The following is a 19666-nucleotide window of genomic DNA, read 5'->3' as shown; positions in this document are numbered from 1 at the left end:
TGGAACGATACTAGTAACTCTGGATACTTTAAGACCACCTACCCCCGTTAGTACTGGTGGAACGATACTAGTAACTCTGGATACTTAAGACCACCTACCCCTGTTAGTACTGGTGGAACAATACCAGTAACTCAGGATACTTAAGACCACCTACCCCTGTTAGTACTGGTGGAACGATACCAGTAACTCAGGATACTTTAAGACCACCTACCCCCGTTAGTACTGGTGGAACGATACTAGTAACTCTGGATACTTAAGACCACCTACCCCCCGTTAGTAGTGGTGGAACGATACGAGTAACTCAGGATACTTTAAGACCACCTACCCCCGTTAGTAGTGGTGGAACGATACCAGTAACTCAGGATACTTAAGACCACCTACCCCCGTTAGTACTGGTGGAACGATACCAGTAACTCGGGATACGATACTGTGACGAATTTGGCCCTCGATACCAATAATGTCACGATCCACGATATCTGCGATAATCCATATATTGCAAGACATTTAATCTACGTTGCATCACAATATCTGTAACTAAAGAAGAAAAAGTACACACAAATTTTATGGAATTATGTATGTATTCACAGAATTGACATGACATTCAGATTATTTAGTGTGCGTCACAAACTGGCCAGTTGTACATTAAACAATGTTGCATGGTGTCTCTTTAATACACACTGACCACGACTTGACTATTATTAACTATTAATTATGTCCCCAATGGAAATTACCATCTGTAATAAAAGTATATATATATACATCATCTGTTTTATCTAATACGATAACGTTTTCAGTCTGTTCACCTCATTCCAATCATCTTTATTGCAGTAAATGGGATTGTCGCACACATTTCTTATAATATAAATATATAATATATAAAAAAAGATGCCACTGTGTGTATTGATCGCAAGAGGAAGCACAGTGATATTTCGCAGTATAGATTTTTTTTACCCATTAGTGATTTCAATGACAGGTCACTGGTATCTTCTACCTCTGTGGATATAAAAATAGATGTATGTTTCGCTTGTATGTTTCATTGTGTATGGACATTTAAAAAATATTTTGTTAATTATTATTTAGCAAAATCTCTGGTTGAGAGAGAATTGTATGTGGGTCAAAATGTGGATTTCAGAAATCGGTCAAAACATCAAGAATCAAATGTAGTTTCCGAGCCACTGGCCGCCGGTCATGACTAGAATGTATCCGCATTTCGTAGATGTTTCACCTCAAAAGTTGTTTTATAAACCAAATCCTTACCCTTTTTAAAGGGGAATACCGCCCATTTGAAGAATTCACGTTTTTGGTCCTCCTGTGCTCCGGGACAGTTCAGTCAGTAGGTATTTGTGAACAAGCACCACTCTCCCCCCTACGGCTAGAAATCATTGGGATGTAATGTCAAGTCCGAGGCTCCATTGACATGTCAATGAACGGGGCCCTGACTTTATGGGGCCATCAAATGTTAAAAAGCTGCTGGTGCCTCTGGGAGTCCGTGGAAAACCTTTGTTGCGCTCGAAAAGTGATGCCACTTTCATTCTTTCTGGACGCCCCGCCCAAATCCAGACCCGGGGGGGGGGTCATTGAAACAAAGCAGGCTATTCTCTGAACCCCGCCCCGTCGACTAAAGACGCACCTTTTCTGTCAATATCTGATTTTTTTTTTAAATAAATAAATAACCTTCTTGCTGTCTTTTACTATTATGTAAAAAGATTTATTTATTTTTATTGTACTATATTCTATTGTGCTATATTTAATTTAGTTTATATCCCATTTAATATTATTCAACCTTATTATATTATATTCTATTGTGCTTAAAGGGGAACTATTTTACTATTTCTTTCACTATTTGGGCACTTTTACACAATTCCTGTGAGTCTATGGAACACCTCTGTAATTTTTTTATTCATTGTTTTTTTTATTTCTAATCAAGTCCTCAAAAACAGCATTTTTCTACCTCAAGATCTTAAGCCGTTTTGAGCCTGGGCTCCAACCACTGTGTGCAGCTCATCATGTACCTGATGCCACACAGCCACATTATCATGCAGCGGTGTCTCTCTGACATCACAAATCAGCACATTTTCAGATGACTCAGTTCAGTGAGGGTGAATATTGTGAGAGGAGAATTGGAAGAATGCGCCAATATGAGAATTAGAGACATAGATCATATTAATATAAGTTCACATAGCTAGGAAACAATGCTAAACACTCAAAAAGGCCATTTATAAGATAGTTCCCCTTTAACTTAGTTCATATTTTATTTTATCTTACTCCACCTCTTTATTGTAGTATCTGTCTGTTAATGTCTGTCCGCTAATGTCGCACCGATAACGACCAAAGCAAATTCCTTGTATGTGAAAACTACTTGGCAATAAAGACCTTTCTGATTCTGATGTACCATGCTACTATGTCTATACTACTACTACTACTACTACTACTACTACTACTATGCTACTATGTCTATACTACTACTACTACTACTACTACTATGCTACTATGTCTATACTACTACTACTACTACTACTATGCTACTATGTCTATACTACTACTACTACTACTACTACTACTACTACTATGCTACTATGTCTATACTACTACTACTACTACTATGCTACTATGTCTATACTACTACTACTACTACTACTACTATGCTACTATGTCTATACTACTACTACTACTACTACTACTATGCTACTATGTCTATACTACTACTACTACTACTACTATGCTACTATGTCTATACTACTACTACTACTACTACTATGCTACTATGTCTATACTACTACTACTACTACTATGCTACTATGTCTATACTACTACTACTACTACTACTACTATGCTACTATGTCTATACTACTACTACTACTACTACTATGCTACTATGTCTATACTACTACTACTACTACTACTACTATGCTACTATGTCTATACTACTACTACTACTACTACTACTACTACTACTACTACTACTATGCTACTATGTCTATACTACTACTACTACTACTACTACTATGCTACTATGTCTATACTACTACTACTACTACTATGCTACTATGTCTATACTACTACTACTACTACTATGCTACTATGTCTATACTACTACTACTACTACTACTACTATGCTACTATGTCTATACTACTACTACTACTACTACTACTATGCTACTATGTCTATACTACTACTACTACTACTACTACTATGCTACTATGTCTATACTACTACTACTACTACTACTACTATGCTACTATGTCTATACTACTACTACTACTACTACTACTACTACTACTACTATGCTACTATGTCTATACTACTACTACTACTACTACTACTATGCTACTATGTCTATACTACTACTACTACTACTACTACTACTATGCTACTATGTCTATACTACTACTACTACTACTACTACTACTATGCTACTATGTCTATACTACTACTACTACTACTACTACTATGCTACTATGTCTATACTACTACTACTACTACTACTACTATGCTACTATGTCTATACTACTACTACTACTACTACTACTATGCTACTATGTCTATACTACTACTACTACTATGCTACTATGTCTATACTACTACCTACTAGGGGTGTAACGATGGATCTATGCATCGAAATGCATCAATCCTAATGTGACTATTCAACTGCTTCGATTTGAAAATGTTAGAATAGATTAGAATCGAAATAAAAAAACAATATATATATATTTTTGTGTATTGTTTTTTTTTTATCCACTTTTTCTCCCATCCCAATTTCGTATCATCCAATTCAACCCTCCCCTGTCACGAACGCTGCTTCTTGCCTCCCACAAGCCGGCTGCAATGTGGACTAAGTCATACATAGCACAAGTCCCCTCCGGTACTTGAGGTAACAGCAGTCGCATCTTTTCACCTGCGCAGCTCGATCTCTCAGTGGCGAGGAGTAACGCGCGGGAGGCTCACGCTGCCCCCGACACTTCCTGATTATACTGCGCAGGCGCACCAACCGACCTGTAGGAGTCGCTGTCCACAACGCCCGATCCTCACCCATCAGTTTCCCACCCCCTAATACGGCCAATGTGTATTAGTATGAACGACCAGCTAAACTGAAAGCAATGTGGAGCGCTGGGCTCGAACAGGCAAGCCCAGCGTCTCCGTCATTTGTGGCGAGCGCATTGCCCACTACGCCACGTAGCCGCCCCATTTTGTGTATTGTTTTTATTGACCTATATAGTCCATTCATGGTGAGTGAATCAGTTCCCCCAGACACATTTGTGTATTCAAATTTTTTTGGGAAATTAACTGATAGAAAATGTATTGAAAATTAATCTAATCGAATCGTGGTCAAATGAAGAGATTTCATGATGCATTGAATCGTTGCCTGAAGAATCGTAATCGAATCGTGAGGTCGAATCGTTACACCCCTACTAATGTGTCTATACTACTAAGCACTCAAGTTCGGCACTGCTAGACGAACAATACCACTTTCCCATAGCAAGTGGAGACATTTCATTTCACAGAGGTGTAACCCTCGTGCTGACTTGAACACAATCTACAAGTCTCTTTGGATCAAAGCGTCGGCTAAATGACGTAAATGTCCGTAACGCATCATCACGCGTGTGTCGTGTTCTCCTGCTCCAGATGCAGGAGATGTACGAGATGATCATGAAGCACAAGCGCGCGATGGCGGAGATGCAGGTGATGTGGGAGAAGGCCCTGAGAGACCACCACCACGAGTACGACAGCGACGAGGAGTTGGACCAAGAAGCCGGCACCTGGGAGCACCGCTTGCGCCACATGGAGATGGAGAAGACGCGAGGTAAGACGGGGTGTCCGTCAGACGTCTCTCGTCTGGACACCGGGGGTTAACGGAACACGCCAAGTTTTTGGGGAATTCGCTTATTTGCCCATCTACCCTGGAGGTGATGAAATCACTGCGCCCAGGCAGCAGTGGTTCGTCAAAAAATAGTTCAGAGTATATACCGTAACTGCTTAGAAAACTAAAATGTCTTAATTATTATTTATTTTTTCTCCATGTGGTAAATACACAGGTTACAACATGTTTGCAGGAACGTTTTGGAGTTGTATTTGGAGTGTATTTCATGACTGTTGGGAACTAGGCTACACTGGCACACCTACTTCCAGTGAATGACGCTAAGCTAGGCTAACGGTGCGGCTGTTCCCTAAGCCTAATGCATGCACAGAGAAGAAAAGGGTATGTATCTGCTTGTCTAACTCCAGGGTAGATGGTGAATGAGCTAATTTCCCAAAAAGTTGGCGTGTTCCTTTAAGTGGATTGGTTGTTGTCTCTCCCCGCGTACTGTGGCGCTGGGCCCGGTTCCCTTCCCTTGGCCCTACCGCTCGTTTTGGAGCGCCCTTCAGAACCAAGCTACAAGGTGTAGGGGGTTGAAATCTTTACCTAGGAAATGGGACACCCCTCGTTTTGTCATCAGCGGTAAAATAATGTGAAGGACTTGCATACTATGCATCAGCTAGGGCTGACCTCGACCAGTCGACTAATCGATCGAAAGGAGCCATAGTCGACTGCCAACCTCTTAGTCGAATGCAAAAAAATATATATAAAACAAATATATTATTTTTAGTTATTTGTTATCATTCTTTCCAAAAGCAAAGAGGTCTAGAAGCGTGGCTAACGCTAATGGCGCACATACCAGCGAGGCTAACTGCCTAAGAAAACGGGCACAGAGGCACTGAAAGAGGATTTCACCCGTCTAATGAACACACTAGACTAGACAAATATCAAGATGTATCCATCAGTGGACCAATTGCATGCTTTTGCAGAGGACAAGAAGCCTTCAGTCGACTCCTTCAGACATTAAGCACCCCCCACAGCCCAAATGGAATGATAAAAAAATATATACCGGTATATAATAATTTTTTTATTAAAATGTTTTGCATTCGGGTGGGTAGTCGAATCAAAGTCGACTATACAGATCCTTAGTCGGGGACAGGCCTAGTATCAGCTTATTTGTATTTTGCAGAAGTCTGTAGTTACATATATTACACATAATGGTAGGCCTATATATTTTTTGTATGTATCAAACACGGGACTTTATTTACAGCATATTTTGTTATTGGGTTACTGCTCGGTTCGCCTGGTTGAGCAGTTTCGCTGTATCTGATCGTCGTGTGGAGCAGTGGACATAGGTGTCATCACCTTTGGAACGGTGTGAGATAGAAAATAGAGAACCCTCCGCCGTTTGGAGTCGGCATCTGAAAACACTCTGTTTGGAGGGCTGGTGGGAGGGGGGGTAGATGACTCTGTTTGGAGGGCTAGTGGGAGGGGGGGTAGATGACCACTTCCCCATGATCCACAAGAGAATCGGTTCATACTTCACCCCCAAAACTTAGTCTCCGGTTCTGGTTAGAGCAGGAATCCTCCCAAGTAGTGATGCACCGATGTGAAAATTGTGGCCGATACCGATAACCGATATTAATATTGCTGGAGTCCCAAGTATTGAACGAGATGAACATCTACTGCACTTGAGACCTTTTCTATCTGTGACATTTTCATTCCTTCATTCCCTGCTAAGCTTGACCCTGTCATCCCGTCTCTCCCCTCACCAGAATGGGCGGAGTCTCTGACCGAAATGGGGAAAGGGAAACACTTTATCGGTGACTTTTTGCCTCCGGAGGAGCTGGACAAGTTCATGGAGACCTTCAAGGCGCTCAAGGTCAGTGTGAATCAAATCGAATGTATTTGTAAGGCCCGACAACACACGTTAATGTCCCCGTGGGCCGGACACGTCTTCTTTGAGCAAGTCAAGAAGAAACATCACAATAAATCAAGAACAAAACAAAAAACACCATGAAATCCAAAATAAGATGTAAAATAAATATATGCAACACTCCCAGACATACCCCACGCGTAGGTAAGGAAAAACTCACTAAAAACCTAGCAATAGGAAAAAAGCACCACAGGCAATGTGGAGGGGAGAAACCTTAGAAGGGCCATTCAAGCGGGGATCTCCCTTCTTAGATGTCGGTGATAGTAGTGTTGCTATAAAACAGGCGAAACAGTTGGTAAGCATGTACATATACGTGTAATGAAACACAAATATGTACATGCAATAGCAACCGGGCCGGGTACATAAGAACATTTTGAAAAATTGAAAATAGAATAGAGCTGATGACGGATCCATTTGAGGTATGCAGGCGACGTAGAGGATCGTGTCCTCTTGGTCATCACCACGGGACGTCCACCACTCCGGTCATCACCACGAGACATCCACTCACAGGGAGACGGGGACAGGCGTTAGACAGTTCACGTGTTTGTGATGGGCGAACATAGCAAAATAACTCCCTCGCCACTTTGTTTTGTTTCCTACGAGTCAGCGCTGCCTCTTTTAGATGTATGAGCTCACAAATCACTGGTGGGGAGGCCTAACATAGAGAGGAGAAAGGAACCTTACCTTACATGGACTGGGAGGGATCAAAAATAAGAGGAGAGAAGAGAAGACAACTGCACCTAATTGGCCATGTTCACACGTCGGCAGGCATTTTGTTCTTATGTCATGCTCGGGTTGGGATTTCTTTCCACCCTGTTCCCACCTTGCGATGAACCATAGCTTTCCATTTGAAAGCAAACCAACACACGCCAACACACACTAACACACATGGACACACACACATGTTTAGTGTAACTGGTTGAAAGTCCCAACTCAGATTTCCGAAGACGACCTGATCCATCCAACCTGATTTACTTAACCCTTTCACTACCACACGACCAAAGGGTTAACCCTTTCACAACCACACTACAGAAGGTTAACCCTTAAATGTGATTTTGATGGGTGTTAAAATAAATAATGTGTTGAACTTCCGTGTATCACTTTTAAATGTGTTTGGAAGGAAATGTAAGCAGTAAGTCAGTCCGTCCGTCCCCCCCCAACAATTCGTATGGAATTATTTCTTGCATAGTAATTTTCCTTTGCCGGTATGGTCGTGGAATCGGTATTAAATGAAATATTACTTGGCTGTTTGATTGGTCTGAGTGTGGCGGTGTGCGTCTAGACGAGAAGAAAAAAGAGTCCAAGGCACTCTTTATTTTTAGTCACGCTAGAAAGCCGCGATTAAAAGCGTTTGAACTTGACTGATGAAGAAGACATTGGGCCCCCTTTTTTTTTTTTGTCCACCTTCAACAGTGATTTATTTTCCTACAAACTGAATCCAGATGTAGTCCCTCCCCCTATATTGTTTCTATGAGAATATATCTTTACGTTGTTTCAGTGACGTTTTCTAGGGCTGGGTTAAAAAAATCAATTTCGCCGATTCTGAATCGATCTTCATCTCGCGAATTAGCGACTATCGATTCATAAAATCCCAAAATGGATCGTAAAAAGAATTAATAATTTTTTTTATTTATATATTTTTTTTTCTCTTTTTTTCTTTCATCCCCCAATTTAGTCGTTTACCAATTCCTTTCCTGGTCGTTGTGCACATTGCCCCACTGTCGGTCTGGGGATGGTGTAGACCAGGGGTCGGCAATTAAGTTTGGCCTCGGGATAGGCATTTTGCATTGGTTCTCCCAGCCCACGTGACCATTTCTAGCATTTCCATTGGCTATAGTGACAGACATACCAATGATTGTGGAAATACAACAAATCTACGAAACCACTTACTGAGACGTGACATTATGCAAAAGCCAATGTTCCAATAAAAAGTACATTCATGTAACTGCTTGAGAGTCAATTCTTAATGTAAACATTGATATTTTTAACAATGCAACATGTTAGAGGGTTCCTTGAACCATTTCATTATAGCATTGAATCTAATTTAATCGGGGAATCGATTCGGGACCTTGTCAATCGAATCGATTCGGGAAATCATGAGTGGCGATACCCAGCCCAAATGTTTTCATTCTCCGTGGCTGACAGGAGCTTCTATCCCCAGGCCGTCAGGATGCTCAACGACAATAACACTATGTAACAAACCATCAAATACACTCACAGCACACACATCCACACACTCACTTTAAATAAACAACTCACTGTAGCACCCACTTTAGACACTTTAACACACTTTATATTTATTGGTAAAGAGATTTGCACTACAATTCATACCCCATTGCACCTTACCCTAAGTTGTACTTCATCCCATTTCTGCATTGTACTGTATACTGTATTGTATTGTAACTCGGTTACAAAAAATTTCTACTCTGCATTATATGTATATTGACTGAACATTTTTGTTTATGTACTTTTGACTTTCTATTTTATACTTTATCTATTTTTATCTAGCACACTCTCAGGAGCATAACAGAAAAAAGCATTTCATATAAAAGTATTCGGCATTTTTGTATGACTGCCGACTAATAAAGAAACGTGAACCTCGACCGTGACAGGAGGGCCGTGACCCGGACTACTCGGAGTACAAGGAGTTCAAGCTGACGGTGGAGAACCTGGGCTTCCGCATGCTGATGAAGATGGGCTGGAAGGACGGCGACGGGCTGGGCTCCGACGGACAGGGCATCCGGGCCCCCGTCAACAAGTAAGCAAACCGCCGACGACTGAGGTCGTCTGTACATCATGGTCAGGGCTCGGCGATATGGTCACAACAGGGAGGTGTAGTGGTTACATCATCGCTGTTTCCGGCCGGTCCGCGTCTATGCTTTTACCAAACGGTTCGTGTTTCCGCGTTCCCGTTTTGCGCTCTGATTGGCCACGCACGTTTCTGGTCGTGTGACATGTGCGCCCAATCGCATGACGAGCAGTGTCTTAGCCCATTTCCGCGTCGAACAGCCTGCAAACGACCTAACGCCTAGTTTATCACTGGTTAAGCTTAGGCGACTCTTTCGCAGTTGGTTAAAGTTAGAGTTTCGAATCAGGGCTGGCGTTCTACAAACTCTGACCGTAACCAACTTCGAAAGAGCGCCTAAGCTTAACCGGCCAAAGAACTTGCCGTCACACGATTGGGCGCACATGTCACATGACCAGAAACGTCAGTGGCCAATCAGATTCGCAAAACGCACAAACCGTTTGGTAAAAGTAATGAGGCCGTCTGTACATCATGATCAGGGCTCGGCGATATGGTCACAACAGGGAGGTGTAGTGGTTACTTCCTGGTCTATAGGGAGGTGTAGTGGTTACTTCCTGGTCTATAGGGAGGTGTAGTGGTTACTTCCTGGTCTATAGGGAGGTGTAGTGGTTACTTCCTGGTCTATAGGGAGGTGTAGTGGTTACTTCCTGGTCTATAGGGAGGTGTAGTGGTTACGTCATCGCTGTTTCCGGCCGGTCCACCTCGCAAAATTGCAATGTATATTTCCCCCATTGCCCATTTATAAATCGTCTCGTTTAAAACAAATAAAGCATGAACATTTGCACGGGTGTACCTTTCTGTGCTTATTCATCCACAATCTATAGCTCAACATGAAAATATTTTCTTAATTTTGAATTTCTTCTTATTTTGTAATTCAGTTGTTATGGTGCTTTTTAATTCAAATGGAAATTCTGCATGAGGGAGGGGGGGGGGTACAGGTATGGTCAGGGTAATAGTAGAAAGACGGGGCAATATGGGCAATACAACTTTATCTGAATATAAAAATAATGTGTACACAAAGGTACAGATGAGGGTCTGTATGCCCTATTGGTTATATTATATGTTACAATAAATATAGGCAATAAAGAATTGAATCTGAATATATATATATACTATGAGTAAGAGTAAAAGTAAAATACTGCTGGAAGGAATTTTTTTTAGATTAACTTAAAAAAAAATGCATGTAACATTTTATTATTCTGTATACATTGTTGACGACGATATACCTTTGCATGGATCCAATGCGGTATACCTTTAATATTATAACTATACACTTGTATAACTATACACTTACTTTAATATTATAACTATACACATAATTTAATATTATAACTATACACTTACCGGTACTTTAATATTATAACTATACACTTATATAACTATACACTTACCGGTATTTTAATATAAATATACACTTATATAACTATACTTACTTTAATATAACTATTAGGGCTGTCTTAAATACTTCGAAGCTTCGAAGCTTCGTTCGATGGCACAAGCTTCGAACATTTAAAAAAAAAAATCGAAGTTAAAAAAAAAAAATCAACCTTTTCTTTTTACTTCGGTCTGTGTGTGTGTGTGCATGGGGCCATTGGGTGGGGCCGGGGGACAAATACACTGGAGGAAAGTAACCCAGCTCAGCACTGCCCAAATTATATCATCACTATTGCCTGTTTGAAGGATATCATCCTCAAACACATATACACCACCTACACGCCTATTCTCAGTCCTTGCCCCACAATGGTGGAATGAACTACCCACCCCAGTTAGGACAGCCGAATCCCGTCCAATCTTTCGCCGTCGACTAAAGACGCACTTCTTCAACCATTATCTGAAATAAAATAAAATAAATCTAACCCTAACTAACCTTACTGTCATGCACTTGTCCTAATAAACTAACCTACACTGTAACACGCAACACTTTGATGAATATTGTTACTCAGCTGATAGAGTTGTATCCTTCCTGATGACCTGTCGTACAGAACTTATAAAAGTCGCTTTGGATAAAAGCGTCAGCTAAATGACTAAATGTGAATGTGAATGTAAATGCCTTGTAGAATTCCACACATAAGAAAGAAAGATACTGGGATGAATAAACAAAATAGGAAATAAAATGTAGAAATGCATGCAATACATAAATAAATATGAATCTCCATATATGAAATAGAACATTTAGATAAGGTGCTACTGAGATGTTTTGGTGAGTTCTTTGTTTTTTTGTGGAAGTAGCCCTTCTTAAAAATGCATGAACATTCACTGATAATTGGTCTGTAGTGGAGTCTACAAGGTCTACATTGCCGGACCTTGTAGACTGAAATAATTCTGTGCATAGTTTAGTCTACACAGGCCATATTTCAAATAATCAAAATTCTTGATTTGGGGGATTGGTAGTTCCCATGAAATCTGAAGTTGTTCAAACGACAACAGCGATCCACCTTGAATTAAATCACACAGCCGTGTTGGCTGTGTCACAGTCACGAAAGGGGCTACTTAATTCATTAATCCAATCCACTTTATTTATAGAGCACATTTAAAAACAACAAAGTTTACCAAAGTGCTGTACAAGTCCCACAACATAAGATAAAAAAAAAAGAAAAAAAAATTATTATTATAAAAGAAATATATATATATTAATTAAAAAAAAATTAATTCGAAGCTTCGAATTAAAATCGAAGCTCGGCCCGAAGCTTCGATTGCCAAAAAAAAATTCCAAGGTCAGCCCTAATAACTATACACTTATATAACTATACACTTGAATATTATAACTACACTTCTATAGTGTTTAGTATAAGGCAGAACACTGCACTAGATGAACGAGGGAACACAGCAGGGTTCTGTATACTCTTTCACAGATGAAGCTATTATTTGCCTGAGCACTGATTTCTGAAAGATAGGTGGATGTGTACCTTTTTGGTCAAAATATGCTCATGGACACACTCACACACGCTCACCATGTGATGATGACATACAAAAACATCAAATAACCAAACAGACGAGGGTCAAAGATTAACAGGAACATGGGACAAAAGTGCCCTTGGAAGTTCAGAAAAGGCCCCCCGAGGCTGGGATCAGGTTGTAAAAAATAAACGGATGAAAGAAATCCTCTGACGAGACAATGACAGAAAATGGAGAATATACAAGTTATTGCAATGTCACCTTTACATTTTTAAATGAGAGTTTAGATTAAATTGTCCCCCTAAATTCTGATGAATGGAAAACAAGTCTCCCTGGACATAACCTATCATAACCTGTAGACATAACCTATAAGACATAACCTATAGGACATAACCTATAGGACATAACCTATAAGACATAATAACCTATAGCACATAATCTATAGGACATAACCTATAAGACATAACCTATAAGACATAAACTATAAGACATAACCTGTCTAGAGACTAGACTAGAGAGAGCCGGTATAGATTTAGATGGAACTTGTGTATTCAATATTGCAAAGGCAAGGACAAATATAAAAAGTTGATGTATATATCTGTTAAAGGGGCAAAACTATGGAATAACTGACAAAGAAGTAAAAATGTGTAGTTCGCTACATACTTTTAAGAAATTACTCAAATATAAGGTCATACATAAATATAAAACCTCATTATCCTAATAATATTTTATCTATAACATAACTATTCAAATAGTGACAAAGAAAATAATAATATATATATATATATATATATATATATATATATATATATATATATATATATATATATATATATATAAAACATAAATAAATTTGTATAGGTTTTGTACATAAAACTATGAAACGTTTGTAATTGTAACTTTTGCTAAATGAAGTACTGAATTATGTTTTTTTTTTGTGTCTGGAAATAATGTACCGGTAATGTAAAAAGGGTAGGCAATTATAAGCCTCGGCTTCAGCCTACACCTTTTCGGTTATTTTATATTTTTTAGTTCTTTTAAATGTTCTACTACTATGCTTTGTTAAAGAAGACCGAAATAAAATCATTCATTCATTCATTCATTCATTCATTCATTCTGTAAGACATAACCTGTAGGACATAAGCTCACACAGACTAACTCTGAACTCTCTTCCTCCTGAACGCACCAGGGGATCGACGGCCGTGGACGGGGCGGGGTTTGGAGTCGATCGCCCGGCTGAGCTCACAGGAAACGATGACGAATATGATGCTTTTAGAAAGAGGATGATGCTGGCTTACCGCTTCAGACCCAATCCACTGGTAAACTATATTATTATTGTGTATTTCTTTTTTTTAATCAAATGGATTGTGATATTATGAACGGTCTTACTTGGCGTTTGTAGAAATCCGGACTGGTGTGATTTAGATTGAAAGTACAGTACAACTAAAAAGAAGTTTGGCGTGCAACCAGAGTGCAAATGTAACAGTAAAGTGCAATAGTAATATACAATGTACAGGTGATTAAACGGGTTATAAAATATATAAATTAGTACTACTGAATGTAGTGATTGTCTAATGCAGGGGTTCCCAAACTTTTTCAGCTCGAGACCCAAAAGAGAAATTTGGTGTTTCCCCGGGACCCAAACTTACAAAAATACATCATGAATTGCCATAACATACATTTATAGGGCGGCCGGGTAGTGCAGCGGACTAAGCGTCTGTCTACCACCACAGATACAGTGGGATCGAATCCAGCTGTTGTGCTTCCGGGTTGGCCGACCGTCCATACTAACACAATTGGCAGTGTTAGCGGGTGGGAAACCCGGCGAGGGTGGGTCCTGGTCGTTGTAAACAGCGACTCTTACAGTTCAGTCGGGCGCCTGCACAGCAAGGGAAGGATCTAGGAGAGGTAGTGTGACCTTCCACACGTTACACTCTCCCAGTGAGAGTCCGCGCTGCCAGGTGAAAAGAAGCGGTGGGCTGGCTACACATGTGTCGGAGGAAGCATGTGATAGTCTCTGCCCTCCCAGACCGACAGTAGGGGGTAGAGTGCGCAACGACCAGGAAGGGGATTGGGAATTGGCATGACAACTAACGTTGGGATGGGAGAAAAAACAGAAAAAGAAGGGGGGAAAAGATAATAAAAAAAAAAGAAAAACATTTATGAACTACTGATAAAGAACACAACAAACCATTAATTTCAAATGTATATGAAATGTATTTATTTAATTATAAAAGTACATCACAGCAATAATCAGAGTGTAATGTTAAGTTGCTCACCACCTCATAACTTATGTACATACAATTTTGTAACACTTTTAAAAACAAACATGTTCTACTCTACTCTACTGTATTTCTCACCCTTTTTTCAACTCTCCATTTCTTACCCTGTCCCTCAACCTTAAACCCCAACATTGAGCAACATTCTGATTAATTTGTACTGACTTATTTAAAAATTCTACTGACCTGACATGCTAGAAGGGGTATAATTCATCTATGGCACAATGAAATCTAATGAGAGGTATGTGGCTGGTTGAAGATTTCAACCAGCAGATCTATTCTGGGCTTGGTTTTTGAAAGTGCTATTATGAGGTCATGCTGAGCATTTAGTCTGTTTCTGTATTTGTTTTTCATGTATGCTAGAGTAGAAAACCCAGATTCACATAAGTATGTGGTGCCAAACTGAATCAACACATCTACAGCTTTAAAAAAAGGCGACCCAATAAAAACAGATGGGTCGCGACCCAGAGTTTGGGAAACACTGGTCTAATGTAGTTAATACTGGAATTATTGTGTTATTATATAGCACAGTTATACAGAGAAGTGGTCAGTCTTTTTTGTAAGAATGTGTATGTTTAGTTTATTCTAGGGTTGTTGTTGTTGTTGTTGTTGTTGTTGTTATTATCTCAGCTCTCTGTTTATCTTTACAGAATAATCCACGGAGACCATACTACTGATGAAGGGGCTGCCATTGGTTGTTTTCCTTTCAAATACACAAATGCAGGCATTGCAAATGATGGCTGCTAATGAAATGGTCTTGTTTGCTTGTGGAAAATATTGGACTGAGTGTGTCAATTTCTTTTGGGGGGGGGGGGGGGGGGGGTTGGTGAATTCACAGAGAATGGGGAAAACATTTTGTTTGCTCTAATTCTAGTTAATTCCTCCAGTTGAGATTTTATCCAGCTAAAATAGAATAACATTGAATCTGTAAGGTGTTTGGCTTTTCTAGCACCGAGGGCCCATTTCTGTCATGTTTCGGTCTTGAATACTGTAAACAAAACGGAATGACCTACGTCACTTTTTCATTGAATTGTAACTTACATAATTCATGATGGTTTTAATGTTCAATACTTGATGGCAACATTTAATTCATAACCAAATGTGTTTGTAAATGATCTGATTTGATTATAGTTTATGGGTTCATGTGATTTTGTTACTGTTTTGCTAATCACCAAGCTATAGTGATGAAGTTTCACACCCTTTGTACATTGTAAGGATTTCTTTGTTATATATGCTTCACTGTAAACAATAAAAAAATGGCCTTGGTCTTAAAAGTGTCGTCATAGATTTACTTATTATAATAAGTAATTGTATTATTATACAATTATAGAAATACCGGTAGAGGTAGTATTTGTTTAGTTGCCAGTTATTAATGTTTTATTTATTATTGTCAGAACCCCACGGTGTGATTGATAACCCTCCTCCCTCACGTAGCAAAAAGGACGCTACTCAATCTCTGTGTTGGTTTTGAATGGCTATAAAAGTTCAAGATGTTAAATACACCACTTTTTTTTCTTTTTTTTTGATGTGGTACACCACACATCCAATGAGGAAGGTAATAGATCTGTGAAATGAAATCAGACCTTCAGTTTGCCATTCCCCAGGGGTTTGCACAGGTTAAATATAACCCAGAAAGTTCAGCGAAGCAAAGTCCCCGTGGGTTTTTACAGCATCGGTCAATGGCAACCATTAGTGTTGGCCGCGGTAAAGACTATAAAGTTGTAACATGCTTTCCCCATGTGTGGCACCATTTGTGAGCACTGGGAGGGAAGCAACTCAACTCTTAGTACTGACTTCCTACTCCTGACCCGACACGGACTCTGTGTTGATCCTTTGGATGACATTAATGAATGAAAACTTTATTTAACAGATTGCAGAATGGGTACAATACAGTATGGCTCAATACACACTTGTTAAGGGGATGCAGACCAGAGAAAGATATTTGTCTTGTTTACATCCGGGTCCATTTTCAATTCATAGTGACATTTATGACATACACAAGCTTAACCGTCGAAAGAACTTGCCGTCACACGATTGGTGCACATGTCACATGACCAGAAAGGTCAGTGGCCAATCAGATTCGCAAAACGCACAACTGCGTTGGTATTAGCATATAGGCAGTTGAGCGGTCGTGATTTTTTTCCCGTAGCCTATGTTTGCGAAGACGCTCTCTGATTGGCTAGCCGCGTACAGCGAAGACCCTCTCTCATTGGTTTAGCGCCGAAGGGTCTCTTCCGCCTTGTACATATATATTAGGGTTAGGGTTAAAGTGGAGATGAAGCAGTGAACAATGTGATCCTAGTTTGTTTGTTGTGTACCTTGTGTAAGACAGGGTCCTATAATAAAATGTGAAATCCTGCTTATTTGTCTGAAAAATCAAATATAATTTCCCTGTTTTCGCCATGGGCGGCGCCATTTTGTTGCTGACGTCACGGTGTTGGTTTGGTGTATACACTGCTGATTAGCTGCATAGTAAACATGGACTGTCGGGTCAGTCAAATGTTGCCTACCAAACGACGGGACCGCGGTGGTTCTTTTTGTATTGCTCCTGGCTGTTCAAACTAATTTTACCGTGTGAAAGAGGGAGGAAAGTTGGTTAATTTCCACAAACTACCAGTGAAAAAAACAGTGTTGTTGGCACGTAGGCTCAGGCTGGCTGCACTCAGGCGGCACGATCAGCCTGTTGGGAATGAAGATCTCCAGCGAACACTCCATTGCCTCGGATTATGTTGTGGGGAGTGGGAGGTTTGTCCAGAAGACCACTAATCAGCTGAAGCCTGATGCGGTTCCCTCGGTCTTCGACAGACAGACCGGGGCACCGGGCGCAGGCAGTTCAGCGTCGGGAGCATTTAGCCTGCTGGCTACCTAGCTCCAGTTCAACCAGCCGAGCGACGGGACCATTTAGCCTGCTGGCTACCTAGCTCCAGTTCAACCAGCCGAGCGACGGGACCATTTAACCCATGGCGATCAAAGTGTTAACCTACTGTTACCAAAATGCGTGTACAAAATGACCTGCGTGTTGAGTAAGATCTACACAAAGCTCCTACAAGGTTTTTCTCCATAAAAATAGAGAATTGATCATGTTTGTACCTTTGCCTATGGTTTATTAATATGAAATGTATTGTTATTGTGCAAGCCTGGAGATTATTATAACAAGCTTGTGCATAAAACTATCAATGAATGCTCGACAGGTTGAAGTGGTCAACAGGTTTAGTACCATTAGACTAGACCAGGGGTTCCCAAAGTTTTCAGGCCGCGACCCCCGAAATAACGGTGTCAGAGAGCCGCGACCCCCACTATTATAGAAAAAGAAAATGTATATCGAATCCGGCTGTCGGCGTTGCCTCCGGCTTGGGCCGGCTGTCATACTAACTCAATTGGCAGAGTTAGCGGGTGGGAAGTCGATGGGTGGTAATCTGGACGTTGTAAACAGCGACTCCTACAGGTCGGTTGGGGAGCCTGCACAGCAGAGACAGGACAATGGCGGGGGCAGTGTGAGCCTCCTACACGTTACTCCTCGCCAAATGAGAGTCCGCGCTGGCAGGTGAAAAGATGCGACTACACATGTATCGGAGGGGACATGCGATGGGCTTCTATCCTCCGGCCAGTGGGGGGCACATGCAAGCAACGATCAAGACAGGGGAGGGTAGAATTGGCACGGCTAAATTGGGATGGGAGAAACATTTAAAAAGTGGATACAAAAAAGAAAATGTAATTACATTATTTTTATAATGTTTTTTCGAAACATGTAAATGTTCAAACGCACTAATAAGCATTGGAGGCTTTTATAGGGCCGGACTGGGGAAATCATTCAGGCCAGGAAATATACTGCAAAATATAGCCCCAGTCATTCCACTTTTTAAGCGGGGGTCCCCCACCAGGACATTTTTTGTTACAAAGACTTAATTTCCTGCATTCTGGTGCAGGCATTTTAGAATTTTTACCCTTTAAATGCCAGTGTTTGTGATGGCATCACAAATTATTATTAAAAAAACAGGCTAGCATATGTCAAAGATTAGCAACAACACTGATTTTGATGGATTTATATATTTTTTGTAATGTCAGATTGAAAAAAATACTCACTCTTACCGCAAGGGACTAAATTGTCCTCTTCAAAAACGCCATAACAATATTATATGTTGAAATAATTTACCACTTTTTCTTTCATAAATCTTTTATTCAACTTCAGCCCTGATCATAACCACCACATATTAAATTCATTTTATAAATATAACGCCAGTGTGTGTGATACAAATGATTGTAAAAGAAAAAAACACACAAAAAGTGAAATATTTGCAATATATCAAATGCAAAGTAGATTTTTCTGAGGGGGATTATTACAGTCTAGCATGGGTCAATGATTAGCAACAACACTGATTTTGATGGATTTTTAGTTTTTTCTTTGTGTGTGAGCGAGAGAGAGAGAGAGAGAGATAGTTCTCCAACTTGTTTAGACTGTGTTACCCTCTGTTGCAGTGATCTCCTGGTTGTTCCCCACCTATTATCTAACTATCACGCCGCTGCCACTAGAAACACTGGCCTGGCCTGCTTCTAAGTTCAGTGGCCCGACTGCATGAAATATTTATATATTTTTTTAATATTAAGATTTTTTTTTTTTAATCAATACATTCTGGAAATCATCTCACGACCAGGGGTCGCGACCCCCACTTTGGGACCCACTGGACTATACTACCAGACTAGGGAAGGAAAGTTAAATTAGGCTTCATTCCCTTAACTACTTTTTTGAGATATAGTTATGGTTAGTCTTTAAATTTGTTCATGAACCCTTCCCACCTTTGCTTCAATCTATTCTATTTCCATAATCCCCCCCCCCCCCCCCCCACCACCTCGACAGACCAAACCAAAGTAAAAAAAAAAATATTTTGGACAATAACAAAAATCCAATTCAAAAAATTATTCAAAAAGGTATATATTATAGTTTACCAAAGCTTTA

The 19666-nt window shown here is 40.1% G+C and overlaps 1 protein-coding gene across 1 annotated transcript in view; it reads left to right on the top strand.

The window, feature by feature from the left end:
• sugp1 (SURP and G patch domain containing 1) overlaps positions 1 to 15527 on the top strand; it is a 30840-nt gene extending 15313 nt beyond the window's left edge. Inside the window, exons 10-14 of the mRNA XM_084313457.1 lie at positions 4625 to 4802; positions 6572 to 6678; positions 9345 to 9490; positions 13623 to 13752; positions 15363 to 15527. Coding sequence (XP_084169583.1) covers positions 4625 to 4802; positions 6572 to 6678; positions 9345 to 9490; positions 13623 to 13752; positions 15363 to 15389 — 588 coding nt within the window. The 3' untranslated portion in view covers positions 15390 to 15527. The remainder of the gene's footprint in view (positions 1 to 4624; positions 4803 to 6571; positions 6679 to 9344; positions 9491 to 13622; positions 13753 to 15362) is intronic.
• Positions 15528 to 19666: the final 4139 nt, after the last annotated feature.

Source organism: Notolepis coatsorum (genome assembly GCF_963971535.1).
Source record: "Notolepis coatsorum genome assembly, chromosome: 4".
NCBI classification, from domain to species: Eukaryota; Metazoa; Chordata; class Actinopteri; order Aulopiformes; family Paralepididae; genus Notolepis; species Notolepis coatsorum.
Note: the sequence above shows the minus strand (reverse complement) of the source record. Positions and strands in the feature narration are given on the sequence as shown.